Source organism: Haliotis cracherodii, unplaced genomic scaffold, assembly GCF_022045235.1.
Source record: "Haliotis cracherodii isolate W230 unplaced genomic scaffold, xgHalCrac1.p SCAF_16, whole genome shotgun sequence".
In the NCBI taxonomy this organism is placed as follows: domain Eukaryota; kingdom Metazoa; phylum Mollusca; class Gastropoda; order Lepetellida; family Haliotidae; genus Haliotis; species Haliotis cracherodii.
The window spans coordinates 6,949,432-6,972,151 of NW_027266271.1; the positions used below are offsets into that span (position 1 = coordinate 6,949,432).

A 22,720-nucleotide genomic window follows, 5' to 3' on the forward strand; every position below is an offset into this window, starting at 1 on the left:
ACAGGTATATGATAAACATGACAGAAAGTTATGGAATATCGTCAGTATGGCATACAGGTATATGATAAACATGAGAGAAGGTTGAGGAATATCGTCAGTATGGCATACAGGTATACGATAAATGTTTAAGAAGGTAAAGGAATATTTATAACTTGTTTTGTACTGAAGTATTTATCTTGGAATTCAGGTCATACAACTGGATGGTCAACATATGTCTTGAACAAATGCACCTTTGTAGTTCAAAATATTTAAGAACTGACTTCAAATTTTTTTGCATTGATGGAGGCATAAATATAAAGCCCAGCATAGCAGTATGACACAAAGTGCTACTCACCAAACACATCGAAAAACAAGAAAAAGAGCGTGGCTCACTAATACCCCGACCCGCCTAGTGTGTCAGTAGTTTCAAATTAAATAGCGAGGATAGGGTTAGGGTTTGAAAAATTTCATTAAAAAATGGGAAATTAATAAAATCATTTTTTTTCTTTTGACTGCATCCCTTCATATGACACAGATTATATGTACTAACTTTGAGATGAATCCACTGAATAGTTTAAGAGAAATCGCGCAGACAAAGTTTTCAGACGGACGGATGGAACCTTGGTATAACAATATACCCCCGACATTTTGTCCACACCCTATTAATATAAGCAAATCTGCTAGTGGGCTTGGCACAAAACATTCCCCCATTAATGCAAAAAATTTGCTTGGTCAGCCAATGAAATGCAATGGGATCAATAACAATTATGTTTTTTGAACAGATTGATTACAATTTTTCAAAGAAAAAGAAGTAGGAACAAAAATATTCAAGACAACACAAACATGTTAACTGCTGAGTGCAATTTCCTTTTCTTGTAACAAGTGAATAGATACTTCTGATGTGATCAACAGGGATTTCTCCGAACCTGCTCAGAGGCCGATATTCGGCCCCAAATCTGCAGAAAATGTCATTAAAAATTCCAAATTTGGAATAAAAAAATTCCCATTTCATGTTACTACAATGATTTGATATATAACTTATAACTAAGTAACCTCCATTTACTTCCAGGATGCTACCAACTTCTTACAAACATCCTATTATTGTGCTTCACAGAAGGCAAAATCCTGTTAGAAACTCAATTGTTTCTCACATCTGGTACTGTAATAAAAGGATGAAAAAAAGGCTCCAAAACATGGTTGTGTTTTGTTTTCTAAGAGATGTTCCTGTTCACAAGAAACTCCATGTCTATGCCACTGTACCAATACTCTCAGGCCTGGCATACATTTATATCACAAACTTAATACATTAATATGCATAAATACCTACCCATCTAAAGAGAAATCTGTTAAATGTAATTATCTGACACTGCTACATATTAATTTCAAGGACACGTTTCAATTCCTGTCTGTTGGAACAATTGGTTTGCTTTGTCTATACCTGCATACTTTATTTCTGAGAAAAGAGAAAGAAATTTACTCTAACTGACGCAATGTATACAGTGCAACATTCAACAAAGCACTCCCCTATTCTACTGAACATTCCCTGTACACTGTAACAGGTCGCCTTCCTCAAGCCCCAACTCACTCTGTACAATCCATCTTGCTGCCTCCCAAAGGTAAGGGAGAAATCACTCCACAGGTAACGGTTCCTCAATATCCAAATTCCTGAAGGAGGTTCCTATCACTTAATCATTGGAGCAGATGCAAGTAAATATGCAGGTAGGATGTTCCGTCAGTGTCCAGACCCCATGCTCCCGTGTCTTCTAGTCACCCCTCATTACACCAGACTCCCCACCTACGTCCATCTTGAATCAAGGGGAGGATCATCATCCGGGCTGCACCCTCACATCACCAGTTAGTTTGAATCACCTTCCATGGTGGTGCCAAGCCAGGCTAAATTTGGAAGACTTACTTCGGAGGGTCTACAGGGAGGGTCACTCCCAGCGCTCTACCACACTTGTACACACCTGGAGTTAATTGCCCCTAGCTTGATGTGGTGTAGATTGCGACTTGTCTGTTCATACCTCTTATCTTATTGTAAGTCTCTTTATACGATATGTAAGCTAATGGTAATGTATTGCATAAATACAGCGTGAATAACACTGGAACTATGCCTTTCGCTGCCAACAAATACCTTAACAGCTAAAGATATTTTACCTAAAACAAACATGATGAGCATAATGAGGGTTCCATTATTACATTATGGGATGCGATCAAATATGACATTATGGGACGAGATCAAATATATGACATTATGTGACTAGATCAAATATATGACATTATGGGACGAGATCAAATATATGACATTATGGGATGAGATCAAATATATGACATTATGGGATGAGATCAAATATATGACATTATGTGACTAGATCAAATATATGACATTATGGGATGAGATCAAATATGACATTATGGGATGAGATCAAATATATGACATTATGGGATGAGATCAAATATATGACATTATGGGATGAAATCAAATATGACATTATGGGACAAGATCAAATATATGACATTATTGGACGAGATCAAATATATGACATTATAGGACGAGATCAAATATATGACATTATGGGATGAGATCAAATATATGACATTATGTGACTAGATCAAATATATGACATTATGTGACTAGATCAAATATATGACATTATGGGATGAGATCAAATATATGACATTATGGGACTAGATCAAATATATGACATTATGGGACGAGATCAAATATATGACATTATGGGATGAAATCAAATATGACATTATGGGACGAGATCAAATATATGACATTATGGGACGAGATCAAATATATGACATTATGGGACTAGATCAAATATATGACATTATGGGACTAGATCAAATATATGACATTATGGGACGAGATCAAATATGACATTATGGGACGAGATCAAATATATGAAATTATGGGACGAGATCAAATATATGACATTATGACAGTAGAATGAATATATGACATTATGATTCTAGACTGAATATATGACATTATGACACTAGATTGAATATATGACATTATGACACTAGACTGAATATATGACATTAAGACCATTTTTATGAACAGGTGGGTTACAAGATAGACACAATTTTTATGGATAACAACTTCTTTAATACTGAAGTTAAAGAAGTTGTTATCTATAAAAATTGTGTCTATCTTGTCATCAGTCAACTTCTAAGTAATGCCTATCAAACAAGGTGGGTTACATTCAACAGTATAAAGAGAAAATGTGCCAAGTGGATAATTGATGGACATAATCTGTACCTTTTCTCCCATTATAGATTGCCATATCTCGCCCACGTTTGGATGCAATCATTCGGCCATTGAGTGTATCTGCGTTGACCGGCTACATCTAAGGGGAACAACTGTCTACCCTCTCCAGCATCATACAATTGAAGATTTCATCAAACTGTGAGCCTCATTCTTCATTGTGCTTTGCGATTTATTACAGAGCCGTCTAATATAAGACATTATGGCACTGGACTGAATATATGACATTATGGTACTAGATTGAATATAAGACATTATGGCACTAGATTGAACATATGACATTATGGAACTAGATTGAATATATGACATTAAGGTAGTAGATTGAATATATGACATTATGCCATATGACCGTTTCCGGACCCCTGCATTATGGTATTAGATGGAATATATGACATTATGGTACTAGATTGAATATATGACATTATAGCACTGGATTGAATAATGACATTATGGCACTGAATTGAATATGACATTATGGTACTAGATTGAATATATGACATTATGGAACTGGATTGAATATTTGACATTATGGCACTGAATTGAATATATGACATTATGGTACTAGATTGAATATATGACATTATTTCACTGAATTGAATAATGACATGGCACTGAATTGAATATATGACATTATGGTACTAGATTGAATATATGACATTATGGCACTGAATCGAATAATGACATTATGGCACTGAATTGAATAATGACATTATGGCACTGAATTGAATAATGACATTATGGCACTGAATTGAATAATAACATTATGGCACTGAATTGAATAATGACATTATGGCACTGAATTGAATAATGACATTATGGCACTGGATTGAATATTTGACATGATGGCACTCGATTGAATATATGACACTGGCACTAGACTGAATATATGACAATTGGTAATTAAATTTTATGGCAACTTAATAAGTTCCTTACACCTGAACAATGGATGAATCAACACGGCAAACAAAGCGGCTGAATACACCTGTCTTCCAAGCAACTTCCTGAACCTATGGAATGGTGGCCAACATTTTAAGTTTTGACATTATGTCCAGTAAAGCTGGATTATCTTCACTGAAGGAAGTAAAGCCACTCATCTTATCACCATCCAAATCTGATAGTGTTCATGGGACACCTAGTGGTGTTAGGAATTACAACATATAACTCACATAAATTTGAAAAGAAAAGAGTTGCTCTAAAACTTATAAGCCGTCATGGTTGTCTAAAAGATTCCAAGCAGACATTCAGTACTTCCCAGCATTATGTGCAGGGGAAGGACCCTGCCTCCAGCTGACACTGCCACAAGTCTCCTGCCATGAGCAGCATGCACTGAACTGTCTACATGCTTCCTCATACATGGTTCACACATCTAAAACAATGAAACTGACATTTCTCTTCTTCCTGACTTCTTCAGATGCATATTTGAGTGCATGACTTCCATTGGCAGTGGAGTAGTCATAGCAATGATAAGGCTCTGCATTCAGACGGAGACTCTGGCAACCCTCCACTACCAGCTGTCCCCCTATAAATAGAACCCATTCCACACCAGTAAATATAGACCTGCCCGTCTGCTTGCCTATACCCCCTCACAAACTGTGCTCAACAAGCAACAAGCCCTGTTTTTGTGTACCCAATAAGCACTTCCTATTTAGTGAAATTGTATGTAGAAATACTGCCAGAATTATGCATCAATGGATAGACGAGGCACTGGAGGAAAAATGACAGCAGAGCATTGATTTTCATCTGCAGTTGTTAGGATAGACAGTACCATATCTGAAATTTGCATGTATATACTGTATAAATGTTGCTCTTGAAAAATATTAAAACAATCCTCTGTATTACTGAAATATTAACGTCATGGATTTAAATAACATATTTCAAAAGCAATACTGATACAGTTTTATGTGCATAAATGTACATGGCATACTCTGCCGGTCCTAATGGGCAGTCTATAATGGCTGCATATCAAATCCACATGGTCCTGATAGCTAGTGAGTGAGTGAGATGGGTTTTACACTGCTTTTAGCAATATTGCAGCTATATTATGACAGGTGACACCAGGAATGGGCTTCAGATATTGAACCCATGTGGGGAGTTGAACCCAGGCGTTTGGTGTGATGACCAAACACTTCAACTACCCCACCACCCCTCCTGATAATTACCTGAATGCAATGGTGATAAGCAGTCAGTGGTTGTTCACGATGCTTTCATCAGAAGAGTTCAGCCCGACTTCATCCCCTACTTCGTCACTGTGCCACTGTTTGAGTGTTAGATAATTGCCTGGGACACTTGAATGTGGCAACATGTTGCTGTCGCCTCCCCATCCCCTGTACCTAGCGGAGTAATGATGGGCATCAGTCTGCCTCCTCTGCTGGTACATACATCACATACCAGACAGTCATGCTCAAGTACAATGTTCTGTGGATGTAGGAAGACTAATACAGACTGCCATCTCAAATACCATTAAATGAACAACAGCATTGCTGATTGTGTTCCGTACTTATGATACTCATGTAAACAAGGGCTTCTAAATGATATGTAAATGTTTCCCTTTAGCGCATATACATATTTTCCTATGAATTAATTGATCAAAACAGATGACCCTGTCAGATTCCTACATTTCCTAACTCATGTACTGCTATTTACATGCTTTGTCAGTTTGTGTTGAAATCTGGGATAAGTGTGTGCCAGAGCTGACCAGGTCCACTGTTTGTCTTGAGCTATGTGGAATGTGTCCATGAGTGGTTCACACAATTATGTGAGAGTGATCTGTATGTTTCTGTCAGTCAGGACAAATACCACAGACGTGTTAGGGAAGTGACACAATTACCTCTGTGTGCCTAGCTGACCAGACACAGCAGGCGGGGCCCTCCCCCCATACGTCACAGCATGATCTTACACAAACTCCTGCTCTTCATAAAGACACAACTTACTCATCACCAGATATACAAGAAAAGTATTGATTCTATGTACAACAGAACCTCGTTATTCCAGACAGTACCGGAAATTTACCAGATGTTCATATTTCCGGATTCACATCAAGTGGATAAAGTGGACCAAATCAGCTTGCCTGTCATGTGTGATGTGTCATGACACTACCACCCCCATACTGATCATGGTCAAGAATTGTTGCTCTGACATACAGCTCGTGGCTACTTCACCAACAATAGTTTCTGCAATCTGTGAATCAGGAGACAAGATCCTTGATTCATCTCTAAACAAGATGTAATACCATTGGCGCACAGCCTGTCCGTGCATGTTCATGTATGATAGCTACATTCAAGTCATTAGTTTCGTTGTGTTATGTCGGTGGTGCATTGTACTGAAACAGTACAATCGGAGCGCACTAAGATATTGGTATAAGAATCCTGTGAATAAACAGCAAGTCATGGAGACTAAACATGCAGCCATGGCTTAAACTGTCAAAGATTTTCTATTCTGACTCTGTTTTCCATAGTTGAGCTTGCCACTTTGACAATATTCACTCCGATAATTGTGGTAAATTCCACAGGGTGTTTATTTTACTGCATTCAGTCTGTCACTGAGTCTGTTTGTGGTGCCTGCCATAGCCACAGTCAGTTGATTAGGTCATTGCATGGAGCGCTTGGAGTCAACAAGAAGAGACATACAGGCTGTTGCCAATGGATTTATTCCCCTGCTGAGAAATTTCTTCACCTCCAAGGTGGGATACACGGTATTTTATCAAGATCACATGGACCAATCAGATCTCATCATTTTGACATAGAGGTATGATAACTACAATTGTACCTCCACTCATTTCACTTAAAATGAGTTTGTTATCTCAAGCGTAGCTGAAACCAGGGACCATATGCACCACATGCTGAAATATGTATTGCAATCTGATTATTAACCATGAAGTAGAACTATGGAGGGTTTGACACAGATGTGGCCTGCTGAGACAAGTGATAGCCTGGAAGGACTACTTGTCTTCTGGTTGTTATATAAACAACTTGTCCAAAATGAGCCATGAACTCATGATCCACCCCTTTAATGCTTGACTGAAACTTAGTCTCTGACAGTGTGTATTTTTGGTTGGAAACAAATAACTCCATTTAAACTGAAAGGGAGCCCAAGTGAGATGGGAGATTCACAACCTGAACCTGAGGAAAATCTAGACTTACTTCATATAGGGCTGTTGTATTTCAGTGAGGGCTAGAAGGAGGGGAAGATAATATGGATCAGGGACTGTGAAACAGACCACTCTAATGCCTTCATATAATCAAAAACTAACATTATATTTTTTCAAATCCATTTTCTTTACATAATTTCACTTGGTAACAAATGTCAGTGGAAAGGAGTGCTAGGTTATGTTTATGAGAAAGAAAGTCGAGCTATTTTATCCTGTGTGCTGGCACACTTGTGGATGGTTGCAGATGATTTGCTTGAAAGCGCAGTAGGTGAACTTTCTGAGAGTGAGATAAGATATCTGCCTGAAGCACCAGGTGGCCACACTGATAACACATGGTGGAGGTTCAGCTTCTCACTGCAGGACCATGGGAGGAAGTAGGGGAAAAGTACCATTCTCTACTCACAAGGGATTCACACCGATCCATCTCCTTCTCTTCCATCTTTGCCACAACATTGCCTTCCCATCTTCAAGTATTCTACCAAATCACACAAGCTTGTGTTACCACATGTCATTGTCTTAGTACAGTATCATTGTCTTAGTACAGTGTCATAGTCTTAGTACAGTGTCATAGTCTTAATACAGTGTCATAAACTTAGTACAGTGTCAGTCTTAGTACAGTGTCGTAGTCTTAGTACAGTGTCATAGTCCATGTTGCTGTGGATGCTAGTCTGTTGCTGGGGCAACCAGCCAGATACTGTTTCTCCACCACCATGTTGCTGTGGATGCTAGTCTGTTGCTGGGGCAACCAGCCAGATACTGTTTCTCCACCACCATGTTGCTGTGGATGCTAGTCTGCTGCTGGGGCAACCAGCCAGATACTGTTTCTCCACCACCATGTTGCTGTGGATGCTAGTCTGTTGCTGGGGCAACCAGCCAGATACTGTTTCTCCACCACCATGTTGCTGTGGATGCTAGTCTGTTGCTGGGGCAACCAGCCAGATACTGTTTCTCCACCACCATGTTGCTGTGGATGCTAGTCTGTTGCTGGGGCAACCAGCCAGATACTGTTTCTCCACCACCATGTTGCTGTGGATGCTAGTCTGCTGCTGGGGCAATCAGCCAGATACTGGCAAGCTGCAGGTTTGGCATCAAGACAATGTTGGGCAATGAGTGAGTGAGTGAGTGAGTTGGGTTTAACGCCGCTTTTAACAGTATTCCAGTTATATCGCGGCGTGTCAGCTTAATGTGGGAGGAAAGCCCGAAGTGATGCAGGTCTCAATGTTGGGCAATGTTAGAAGAAGAAGAAATAAGAATTTCAATCAGAATGTATCTTTCTTGCTCCAAGTTTTATCAAAAGGCTGTACTCCCTACTTCTTCGTACCACATTAACATTTCTGTTCTGAGGGTCAAATGGGAAAGGATTGATAACTAATAGCTACACATATGTATGCAAAAGCTTGAAATATATGAGGTAATAAGTCAAAATATGGTCTTTGAAACATAATGGTCTATTTATTTTTTCCCCTATAATACATTCTTGATTTCTTCATGGTTATTGTAAAGCTGAGATATCTGGAAACAAGCATAGTTTACTACCCATCAATAGTGAAAAATGATATGTAGAGCATGTCAAGATTCAGGATATTAAATTGTTGCAATGCCTATAGGAACTATACATCACATAATGAACAGGGATACACTAATCTTTGTGAAATGGAGAATCCATGTGCTTGTTGCACTGGCTTAGGCTCGTGAGACCCAGGGTTTCCACGGGTCAGTCTCCTCCTGGAGTCTGGTATGTCCAGCATGCCAACCTTCCCAGCACCTGACCTATACACTTCCTCACCTTCTTCCACAATCATCTGACTTTAATATCCCACGCCAATGCTGCCTTATCACCCTCTCAAATATGCCCAGCCAGATTTGCTAGTCCAAAACACTACAGCAGTAATCACATGACCTTAATACTACACAGTGGCTCATGTCATTGCCACGATCTACCTGATACAAGACCCCATATATTCTTAAACACTTGTCTTGCAATACAAAGAAATACAGTAAATACCTACATACTGTTGACAAATTACCGTGAAGAACATAACAGGGAAAGTGTCAACAATCGGGCTGTAGAAATACCTGCATATACCCGATACATGACAGTGTCAACAATACATGATCTGGCTGTAGAAATACCTGCATATACCCGATACATGACAGTGTCAACAATACATGATCTGGCTGTAGAAATACCTGCAAATACCCGATACATGACAGTGTCAACAATACATGATCTGGCTGTAGAAATACCTGCATATACCCGATACATGACAGTGTCAACAATACATGATCTGGCTGTAGAAATACCTGCATATACCCGATACATGACAGTGTCAACAATACATGATCTGGCTGTAGAAATACCTGCATATACCCGATACATGACAGTGTCAACAATACATGATCAGGCTGTAGAAATACCTGCATATACCCGATACATGACAGTGTCAACAAAACCAACATATGGCAGTGCCTGATGAAGTCACTGAAGTCCACACATGACTGTGATTTCCACCAGCAGTACCCATGACTGATAGCACCTGTCCATGTTTTTCTTCTAGCTGTTTCAGAGTGGCACCTTTCAGTCAGTTGATCTGCAATCTGGCCACCATCTCAACACAGGCTGATTGTCTTCAATGTGACTCATTCTCACTTCACCCATCCCTGTCAGGGAAGAGCCATTACATTCAGTCAAGGATACATCTCACTGTGTCATGCTAGCCTGCATGGTCAAGGATCATACCTCTATCATGGGAGTATTTATACTAAGTTATCCTATAATAATTAGATCCACATCAAGTGCTTTTATGAGTTATCATGGTGTAATATTTATACATCATTTCATATAATTATAGTTTAGCAAGTAATATTTATCATCAGGTAAAATGTATATATAAAATATCAGTAGTTTCAGTTATAGCTTTTTAGATAGATGCTAGCCTAAGGTAATGGGAGCGCATCTAGACATACTATTCAATACGACAGTGTTACGTCTACATAGTTTAATAGATTAGAAGCTTTTAGATAAATGCTAGCCTAAGGTATCAAGATCCCATCTCCCAGACAAAGGATATTTATTTAAGTATATCTGTCATCACCTACCGGGGTATATTAGAATAACATTACTTCAATTAAGACTCATTAAGGATTAGCCCCCATACAAGCTCGTCTATAGCGCATTAAGGATTAGCCCCCATACAAGCTCATCTATAGTGACACCCTAATCTCTTTCAAAGCATCCAGTAAATATGTCAACAAGATTAGTGCCAGTCCAACAGGATTAACAGGATTTAGTATTCCCCTCTGTCCAGCCATCCATTTAGCATAGGACACAACCAATCGTGTATCAACCAATCACATTCCTTTCTATTGTTCAAACTTTCATTAAATACATACTGTAGCCAAGTTCTAGCAGAGAAGGGGTTTGACTCTCTTACCAAGCAGACCTCTCTCCCACAGCCCAGAGTGTGTACCGACTCTCTGTGGCACCCTCAGTTATTATCTAAGCATAAATTGTAAATTGTTAATTGTTCTTGTAAATAAAATTGTGATTAGTCTCCTGTGACTCTGGCTCTTTGCTGACTAATTCCCCAAGAAAACCAGCACGTCATTTGGAAGGTATTGTTCACCCAGAACAGTTCCATGATACCTCTCTATTGGGTTAGCCCCACAGGTTCAAGGTATCTCTTTGTCCAGTCGACCTCTCAAGGTCGTGGAAGTATCACCTTCTGTCAGGTCAACTCCAGAGTCAAAGAGCATACACAATCCACCAGGCCAAGGGTGAAGGGCCATGTTCTGTGCTTATATAGATTCTAACAACATTGAGCATGTAGTCTAGAAGAAATATTCTCCATCAGGATAAGTTGAAAAACACACTGTCAAATCTGTCCCTCTGTCCTAACATTATCAATGAATTTTATTAAAACAATAATTAAGTTCAGAAAATAATTGCATGGTTTTAAGCAGTGATTTGAGAAACATCCAGTCATAGCCCACACACCAAGAGCGTCCATTGTGCCTTTGGCCCAGACTGATATACATGTATTCTATTCCCCATATATTAGCCAAGACTTATAAGTTACAAGCAAAACCAGCAAGCTCTAGGTACTCCTGACAAGGTCCTACAACATAACATGCCATGAGGAAGTGTTTGAACACAACGGAGAGTCTCCCTCTCTTGCATTGTTAGACAGCCGAGGTCTCATTTAAGAAATATTGATGCCACTGTTTATGGATTTAGTCTGCTGCAGGGAAATGACCCCTGATGTTGCACAACATGTCTCGCTGTATGGGTATTCCAAGGCCATATAATCCCTGTGTATAACATCCTGGTCTCCTAATGCACTCAGATCAAAAGTTGATTACTCCCTGATACTGTTCCCCATAACACTGATAAACATGGATATAATGTAACATATGTGGTAACATCTTATCATTGATTGGTTCTATCTTTACAAACACTTCCGGAATTTATGAAATAGGCAAAATATGGAATGTACTAAACCTGCATCAAAACTCATTAACCTTACCAATTTGACTCATTGAGAAAAACCTACTGATGACTCATTACGTATATAAGATAATTAGAAACTAACATCAGCTTTATTTCATAAAATCTTCCTGCTTGAAAGATGCAATATGTATGCTTAGTTTACATTCAAATAGTACAAGACGAATATCCATGTACAAGGAGTACAAGTGAGTGAGTTGAGTTTGATGCCGCTTTTAACAGTATTCCAGTTATATCACGGCATCTCAGCTTATTAAATGTGGGAGGAAAGCCCGAAGTGATGCAGGTGTCAGACGTTTACCACTTTGGTGAAACCCACCAACACGGGTATGGTGCTGACAAACCTAGCAACTAAATCGGGGCGATTCGAACCCACAATCATAGGTTTCTGGCATGCCCAAGGGACGCAACTCTGCACAGCGAATCGCGGCGCCTCAGACAACTGGGCCTTCCATGCCCCCCACAAGGAGTACAAGAGCAATATCCATGTACAAGAGGGATCTCCATGTACAGGGAGTACAAGAGGGATCTCCATGTACAAGGAGTACAAGAGGGATCTCCATGTATGAGAGGGATCTCCAGGTACAAGAGGGATCTCCATGTACAGGGAGAACAAGAGGGATCTCCATGTACAAGGAGTACAAGAGGGATCTCCATGTACAGGGAGAACAAGAGGGATCTCCATGTACAGGGAGAACAAGAGGGATCTCCATGTACAAGAGGGATCTCCAGGTACAAGGAGTACAAGAGGGATCTCCATGTACAAGGAGTACAAGAGGGATCTCCATGTACAAGAGGGGTCTCCATGTACAAGGAGTACAAGAGGGATCTCCATGTACAGGGAGAACAAGAGGGATCTCCATGTACAAGAGGGATCTCCAGGTACAAGGAGTACAAGAGGGATCTCCATGTACAAGGAGTACAAGAGGGATCTCCATGTACAAGAAGAACAAGAGGGATCTCCATGTACAAGAGGGATCTCCATGTACAAGGAGTACAAGAGGGATCTCCATGTACAAGAGGGGTCTCCATGTACAAGGAGTACAAGAGGGGTCTCCATGTACAAGGAGTACAAGAGGGGTCTCTATGTACAAGGAGTACAAGAGGGATCTCCATGTACAAGAGGGGTCTCCATGTACAAGGAGAACAGGAGGGATCTCCATGTACAAGGAGTACAAGAGGGATCTCCATGTACAAGGAGTACAAGAGGGGTCTCTATGTACAAGAGGGGTCTCCATGTACAAGGAGTACAAGAGGGAACTCCAGGTACAAGAGGGGTCTCTATGTACAAGAGGGGTCTCCATGTACAAGGAGTACAAGAGGGGTCTCCATGTACAAGGAGAACAAGAGGGATCTCCATGTACAAGGAGTACAAGAGGGATCTCCATGTACAAGAGGGGTCTCCATGTACAAGGAGAACAGGAGGGATCTCCATGTACAAGGAGTACAAAAGCAATATCCATGTACAAGAGGGATCTCCATGTATGAGAGGGCTCTCCAGGTACAAGCAGTACAAGGGGGATCTCCATGTTCATATGAATCATGTGGGATAACATAAGATTCCACTGACTTCACATATTCCTATTCCAGTTGTCATGGCAACGTTGCTATATACATGCACACAACTGGTTCTTGGAGCTTGAGTTCTACTACACTGGTAACATGAATCCTGATCTTGCACCTCAGCATGTACCCATACAAAACAGGGTCATTTACACATCACAATATGGATTTGTATCTGCACACATGCCCTCCTATCAACAGAGCTGTCTGCCAGTCTCAGAAGATCAAGGCCACCTTCTGATACATGTACCAGCACAACAAGCATATCAATAGACAACAAGCATATGAACATGTTCCACTGTTGTTTCCCAGATTGTAACATCAGTAGACATTGATGATAGACTACTGAAGCGACTGTAAAGATAGTTAATACATTCTGTAGTAATACAAAACAAATGTAAATCAATGTTTCTGCAAAATGCACAGATAGAGCATTCAGGACTAGATGCATTATAACATTTGTTATACCTCTATCAAGAATGAATTTCACTGGTTAATACATAGGGAACAACAATGAATTTCCATGCTGACTTAACAATAGAAAGTTCAGCCAACAAGTTCAGGTCAAATCTCTTGACTTACACTGATCTCAAATATTGACTCATCACATTCTCACTATTGACTTTGTCTGCTAGAAAACAAGATGGCATCTGCAAATGGTAATATATGGTTTGCCATATATCTTTCTAGAGAAGATACTGTTCAAATGCTTGATAACTTGGAAAGGCGTAACACCAAAAAGTGAAAGTTAAAATCTTGGTATGAAAGACCACAACGTTCCGCTACACTGTACAACAAACTGTCAGAGCACACCATTCAGCTACACTGTACAACAAACTGTCAGAACACATCACTCAGCTACAATGTACAACAAACTGTCAGAACACATCATTCAGCTACACTGTACAACAAACTGTCAGAACACATCGCTCAGCTACACTGTACAACAAACTGTCAGAACACACCATTCAGCTACACTGTACAACAAATTGTCAGAACCCATCTTCCAGCTACAATGTACAACAAACTCTCAGAACACATCATTCAGCTACACTGTACAACAAACTGTCAGGACACATGGTTCAGCTACACTGTACAACAAACTGTCAGAACACATCTTCCAGCTACAATGTACAACAAACTGGCAGGACACATGGTTCAGCTACACTGTACAACAAACTGTCAGAACACACTGTTCAGCTACACTGTACAACAAACTGTCAGAACACACTGTTCAGCTACACTGTAAAACAAACTGTCAGAACACACCATTCAGCTACACTGTACAACAAACTGTCAGAACACACCATTCAGCTACACTGTACAACAAACTGTCAGGACACATGGTTCAGCTACACTGTACAACAAATTGTCAGAACACATTGTTCACCTACACTGTACAACAAACTGTCAGAACACACTGTTCAGCTACACTGTACAACAAACTGTCAGGACACACTTTGTTCAGCTACACTGTACAACAAACTGTCAGGAAACACCATTCAGCTACACTGTACAAGAACTGTCAGAACACACTGTTCAGCTATACTGTGCAACAAACTGTCCTTCCATGTGACAGACTTGCCCGTCAACACCTGAGTATTTCCCTTTTCCTTGTGAATGACATTCCCAGACATGTGATATAGGTCAGCAGTAAATGGGGTTTATATAAGTAATGATAATGAGAGCTCAGTCAGTTGAGTTCCTAATAATGGACTATAATGGCAACAATTACAATCATCATTACACTGCTACTGCTAGCGCCCGGGTATGTGACAGGGCCAGCGCTTTGGGGAGGAAACGGCTTTCTCTGTACTGCTTTATGTACTTTTTCTTAACTTTCCATACCCAGTAAAACAGTGAAATTCCAAGGGTGTAAGAGACCGAAAACTTGATTGAAAACTGTAAACTTATGTGACAGTAAACTCTTGAGAATTATTCACATTATAAAATTGCAGTGTACTAAGCCTCTGATGATAGTATGTTATAATTAAGGTTAAAAAAATGTTAAATGTTAAAAAATCTTTAATTTGGATGAGTATATGTTCTCTATAATCTTCTGTGAATGGCATTAACTTATATTGGACCCCAGACAACTGTGTTATTTACTGTAATATAACTGATTATATACAAATGTGTAATGGTGTTTATGCCATATCCAGATGAGAAGTAAATATTTATAACACAGCTTAGTAGGGGATAACAGTTTGTTACAGGGCAATATTCTACATCCATCAGTATAACCCTCCACTGCAAGGTCCAGCATATGTTTCTGGGGTATCCATACATGTAAACATAATGCAAAATAACAAGGGGCTAATTACATTTTAGGGGCATTGGTAAAATAAATACTGGATGTCTGCTATATTTAGAGGAGGTACAGGCAGGATGTTCCCGCTGAAAGGTGATACGAGTGATAGGCAGATGGTGGAATAATGGCCAATATGACTGCTAGAGGAAGGCCAACTCACCTTGAGTAAATTCAGTGCTAGTTTCTTCATCTTTAGGAGTTAGTCTGTGTGTCCGTGGACTGTATGTATGGAGTGGTGTTAGCAGTAGGACATTAGAGCTGGCCAGAGGAGGTAGTAAGCTACAGCTCACTCACAGTAGCCTGCCTCTGCATTCCTACATCATCTGTTCAGTGTTCAGTGAGAGGACCTGAGCAGGGGTGGGAGGCAGGGCCACACAGAGTCAAAACAAGGCCAACTTTGTTTTCCTTTCACCAGGAGGGTTACAGCCTGAGAATATTTCACATATTAACATCAGTAAACTCGCTGAGTGTGATTTCTTAAATAAGAGCAACCTACTATTTCTTCACTTGAGCCTGGTCTCCCCACTGGAAGAGTCTACTGCGGCTCCTAAGATGGTACCTAGGCAAGATGATCCCTCACAGGAGATAGTGCATGGAGGGGGGCAGATGTGGGGGTCACGGCGTGGGAGGGGGGGTGGGGAACTGGACGTCTGATACACCACTTGTAAGGGAGTTTAGTTTTAGTGCTTTACCATGAACTAGATTGCCAGCATATGAAACCATTAGTACTGTGGTGCCGGTCCCCTCTCCACCACACCTCTCCATGCTGGTCCAGGTGCAGCATCAACTGCAGCAGCTCAACATAGAGATATTGAAACCACAGATCAGCAGCAGGATTAACCTCACCTAATCCTCAGCAACAACATCATGTTAAAATGTAAGTGAGTGAGTGAGTTAATATTTAACGTCACATTGGCAGTATTTCAGCCATATCGTGACGAGTTTAAAATGTAAGAGTATTTACAGAGTGATTTATTTGTATCAGGTCACCTTTGATTGTTTGATTGTAAAAATATTACATTGTATATATTACAATATAGATATTTCTACATCGTGGTTGAATTAGCTGCTTGTCTTTTGGCTTCTGGCCAGCAGAAATAGCAAAGAGCCTGCTAATAGTCTAAATCAAAAGCCAGTGGGCCAGCTGAGATGGTCAGACATTCTTGTATTGGGTGGTAGTCACATTGAGGCAAGATATTCCTGCTATTATACACTTACACCTGGTCAGAAATAGGTGCACATTCAAATCATATCCTAATCCTTATTCATAAAAGAGTGAGTGAGTAAGCTTTTACACTGCTTTAAGCAATATTGCAGCAATATCATGGCGGGGGACACCAGAAATGGGCTTCACACATTGTACCCATGTCGGGAAACGAACCCGGGACTTCGGCGTGACGAGCGAACACTTTAACCACTAGGCTACCCAACCACCCCTTATTCATAACAGAATTAATAATCATATCAAATTCATCAGAAAAAATTGTATAGATATAATTATGCCAAATTCCAAAGTGTTCCTAGTTCATGAACACTTAACTTTCCTAATGGAAGAATTCACTCCATGCCTTGACACTGATCATGACTCAACTAACTTCCGGCCATTGTAATAACTGCCTATGTGTGAATGACAAATTACATCAGTTTTATTTCATCAGCACACAGCGCAACATCAGGCATATCAACAGCTAGGTTACTGGATGCCATTAATAGGAATCAACATATCATTTCTTAATAGGCAATGATAAAAGTCATTTTAAAGAATACTTTATTTCCCAGACAAGAACAAGTATCACGATGAAACATGAAACTTGATCCTTGTAACAGATATATACAGCATCCATGGGAAGTTGGCATCTGCAGGCATTGTGTTATCACAGACCAGTGTCCATGTGGGGCAGTTACCCTTGCTATACTAATTAGCCGAAACACATCAAACACAGAAATTGTATCTAATACACACAGATGAAATCTGTATTAGAAACTGTCATTTATTGGACACAAAAAATTAAATTAATTTCTACAGCTGCAGAATTACATTTTGACAGAATCAAGTAACTTAATAAAATCAAGCTAAACACTACTTGTGTTACAAGAGACCCATTGCCGATGGGATGGTGCTTGCTACTAGTTCACAATGTGAGGCCAAGGTTCAGCAAGCTAACCATCAGGAAGACTGGAGGCGATAAGAAAAGCTAAGCTCAGGATCTCTGTGTTCAGTGTGATCAATCCCAAATAAAGTTGGGTAGGGTAGTAGGGTAGTAGTGAATCCATCACTGTTCCAGTGAAAGATAAAGTTGAGTTTCATTCCCGATATTTCTGTCAGTGTTCTTCATCCCGTATTGCAGTACAATTGAGCACATATATGTTATCATGAACAGAGATTCTTACATACATACTATGTTATTGAGTCTGCCTCTGATAGAGAGGGATGTAAATAATTGTGGCCAATCTCCCTCTAGTCCAGCCAGTGTGGGTTCACAGTTATGCATACAGCATGAGCTGGGATCCACCCATGCTCCCAAGTGCACAGGCTGCAGCAACAGAAACCAGTTGTAATACAAAGATGTCACATTACTTCTCAACAGGGATAAATGGAGCAATAAATCAGTCTATTTTACTACACTTTTCTTGGAAGGAACACTAATTTTGCAATGGTTAAATCATGAACCTAACAGGCTGCATGGTGAGAACTGTCAGACTGCTATGGAAGTGTGATGAAACCTAACACAAGTTTTCAACAAGTATTTGTCACAGAGTGACGAAATATCCCCCGCCTGTACACCATAGTACCAAATATGAAGACAATCCAGCGATTAGTTCTTGAGATATTGTGGCAACACCGTTTTCCAACTCCAAAAACAGATTTGCCTGCTGTGACCTTGAAAATGGGGTCAAGGTCACCAAATCTGACAGGTGTATGCGGTGTCTGTATATACACTATAGTTCCAAATATGAAGACAATCCAGCGATTAGTTCTTGAGATATCGCGGCAACACTGTTTTCTAACTCCAAAAGCAGATTTGCCTGCTGTGACCTTGAAAATGGGATCAAGGTGACCAAAACCGACTGGTGTCTGCAGAGTCTGTATATACACCATAGTTCCAAATATGAAGACAATCCAGAGATTAGTTCTTGAGATATTGCGGCAACACCGTTTTCCAACTCCAAAAGCAGATATGCCTGCTGTGACCTTGAAAATGGGGTCAAGGTCACCAAAACCGATTGGTGTCTGCGGAGTCTGTATATACACCATAGTTCCAAATATGAAGACATTCCAGAGATTAGTTCTTGAGATATTGCGGCAACACCGTTTTCCAACTCCAAAAGCAGATATGCCTGCTGTGACCTTGAAAATGGGGTCAAGGTCACCAAAACTGACTGGTGTCTGCGGAGTCTGTATATACACCATAGTTCCAAATATGAAGACAATCCAGAGATTAGTTCTTGAGATATTGCGGCAACACCGTTTTCCAACTCCAAAAGCAGATATGCCTGCTGTGACCTTGAAAATGGGGTCAAGGTCACCAATATTGCGGCAACACCGTTTTCCAACTCCAAAAGCAGATATGCCTGCTGTGACCTTGAAAATGGGGTCAAGGTCACCAAAACCAACTGGTGTCTGCGGAGTCTGTTACCTTGAAAATTAAGTTAATGTTACCTTGAAAATTAATTTAAGGTCACGAAAACCGACTGGTGTCTGCAGAGTCTGTATATACACCATAGTACCAAATATGAAGACAATCCAGAGATTAGTTCTTGAGATATCGCGGCAACACTGTTTTCCAACTCCAAAAGCAGATTTGCCTGCTGTGACCTTGAAAATGGGATCAAGGTCACCAAAACTGACTGGTGTCTGCGGAGTCTGTATATACACCATAGTTACAAATATGAAGACAATCCAGAGATTAGTTCTTGAGATATCGCGGCAACACCGTTTTCCAACTCCAAAAGCAGATATGCCTGCTGTGACCTTGAAAATGGGGTCAAGGTCACTAAAACCAACTGGTGTCTGCGGAGTCTGTATATACACCATAGTTCCAAATATGAAGACAATCCAGCGATTAGTTCTTGAGATATCGCGGCAACACTGTTTTCTAACTCCAAAAGCAGATTTGCCTGCTGTGACCTTGAAAATGGGATCAAGGTGACCAAAACCAACTGGTGTCTGCAGAGTCTGTATATACACCATAGTTCCAAATATGAAGACAATCCAGAGATTAGTTCTTGAGATATTGCGGCAACACCGTTTTCCAACTCCAAAAGCAGATATGCCTGCTGTGACCTTGAAAATGGGGTCAAGGTCACCAAAACCGACTGGTGTCTGCGGAGTCTGTATATACACCATAGTTCCAAATATGAAGACATTCCAGAGATTAGTTCTTGAGATATTGCGGCAACACCGTTTTCCAACTCCAAAAGCAGATATGCCTGCTGTGACCTTGAAAATGGGGTCAAGGTCACCAAAACCGACTGGTGTCTGCGGAGTCTGTATATACACCATAGCTCCAAATATGAAGACAATCCAGTGTTTAGTTCTTGAGATATCGCGGCAACAAACAGGTGGGACGTACGGACGGACGTACGGACGGACGTACGGACGTACGGACGGTCGTGAATACTAAATCCCCCGCTTCGCGCTTTCGCGCGGCGGGGGATAACAAGGTTTCCTAGAGATACAAACAAAAGGTAGAGTTCTCATGAATGTTTTGTTACTTATTGTTTTATTTTGTTATGTCCATCCAAACTATCCTAATTTCATACTCGGGGGCATGGGTGTCCCAGTTATCTAAGGAGCCACGATTTGCTGCGCAGAGTTGATTCCCTTGGGCACACCAGAAACCTATGATTGTGGGTTCAAATCCCAGTTCTCCCCGATTATATTTCTAGGTTTGTCTGCACCATACCCATGCTCATAGGTTTCACCGAAATGGTAAATGTCTGAGACATGCATCACTTCAGACTTTCCTCCCACATTAAGCTGACACGCCACAATATATGTGCCATACTGTTAAAAGCGGCATTAGTCCCAACTCACTTAATTATTTCAAACTCATATCACATATTTAGAACTCGACGTAGTGAGAGAGTAAGTATGGTTTTACGTCGCTTTTAGCAATATTCCAGCAATATCACAGCAGACGACACCAGAAATAAGCTTAACACATTGTACCCATGTGGGGAATCAATGAGCGAAAGCTTGAATCACTGGACTACCGCCTCGCCTGATCAATGTAGTGACAATCTGGTCATTTGCAAGGATACCTACAATCATGACACCACAATAAATGTTGTTTGATATGACATGAGTTCAAGAAAACAATTCCAAGGCAGTGCTGCCCACTACATACAGGGCAAATGAGCTGAAAGTAATATGCAGAGAAATATTAAGTCATTGAGGATGGAAAGACTCAATTAAAATATATTTTACTTCTTAGTTTTGAATTTTTTAACAATGAAGTAATGTGATGCCATGAATAATTCAAGTTATGGCAGTAGATACAACATATGCCAATATATAACCTGATTTAACCCCTAAAAGGAATGCAGTAGCATCATAAACAAAACAAAATACCTATACTATGGCAGTAGATACAACATATGCCAATATATAACCTGATTTAACCCCTAAAAGGAATGCAGTAGCATCATAAACAAAACAAAATACCTATACTATGGCAGTAGATACAACATATGCCAATATATAACCTGATTTAACCCCAAAAAGGAATGCAGTCGCATCATAAACAAAACAAAATACCTATACTATGGCAGTAGATACAACATATGCCAATATATAACCTGATTTAACCCCTAAAAGGAATGCAGTAGCATCATGAACAAAACAAAATACCTATACTATTTACGAAAATATTATTTTTAATATACCTGACATGACCATTATGTTAACTGAAAAGACATGACAAGAATGGTCTGACATATTTTCTTTGAATGTGCAGTATAACACCCATTCACGGCCCTAGCTGTCATCATGTCACCTACATGCATCAGTCACTGTGTATTGCAACAAAATACATGTGTCCAGGCAATACTGAGCCCAAGTAGCATGTTGAAGGAAAAGATATCGGTCTGTTGAGAGCTCCTACCTGTCTATACACACACAAACACGGGGTCAGTTCCACCAGTCTTGTGCGTGAATGTCAGTCAACTGAAGCAATAAACAACTTCGTGTCTTGAGAAACAAAAAGCTTTCAAGGCCTGCTTGTTTACAAAGTGCATGGTGTGGTGAAGCAAGCCTGCTACCATCATCCATTACAGCCGGACAGGTAAACTGTAGTAAGTCTCACCTCAGCATCTGATAAGACGCCACAGAGAGTCATTAGGAGCTCTCCACCCCCACTACTGACCACTGTGTGGCTTCTTTACTCATGCACACCCTCCCAGTTCAATAACAAGACTCCATCACGTGGACATCACCAAGAAACAGTCTTCTTACACATACCTCCATGGCCATGCATATAATTGATAATATCATTAACATACTTTCCTCAGAACATTGGTGTACCAGTATATCTGATTTGTTCTCACTGCACATACTTATGATATTTACCTGTATTTACCTGTATTTACCTGTATTTACCAGATTTATCATCTTGGCCCACATATGTTTATCAATATTTGTAATAATTAATTACACTTAATTATTACACATTTCCTGAATGCACATACATTCAAATACCTTTATCCCAACAGTACCATTCCCAGTGAAATTGTCAGATTAACCTCAGGAACATATGAATAAAAGCGACAAAAAAACTTTCCATAATCATAAGAAATCTCTGCTAAATGCAGAGTCCACTTTATGAATCACCAGTCATAAGCATGCATTGCCATTCCTAACTATCATCATACTAACTATGTTAAGCTGCATTAACATTTACCATTATTTAAATATTGACCTCAATGCAAAGA

The 22,720-nt window shown here is 40.1% G+C and overlaps 1 protein-coding gene across 6 annotated transcripts in view; it reads right to left on the minus strand.

The window, feature by feature from the left end:
- Nucleotides 1–22,720, minus strand: part of LOC139463760 (uncharacterized) — a 62,693-nt gene that overhangs the window by 13,109 nt on the left and 26,864 nt on the right. The window contains exon 1 of one of the 6 annotated variants that reach the window (XM_071245043.1): nt 15,948–16,106. The exons of 4 other annotated variants lie outside the window; for them this stretch is intronic. In XM_071245043.1, the coding sequence (XP_071101144.1) occupies nt 15,948–15,977 (30 nt within the window). In that variant the 5' untranslated portion in view covers nt 15,978–16,106. Of the gene's footprint in view, nt 1–1,564; nt 1,809–15,947; nt 16,107–22,720 lie in introns of those variants that run through there. One more of the 6 variants, XM_071245044.1, reaches the window with a different exon arrangement.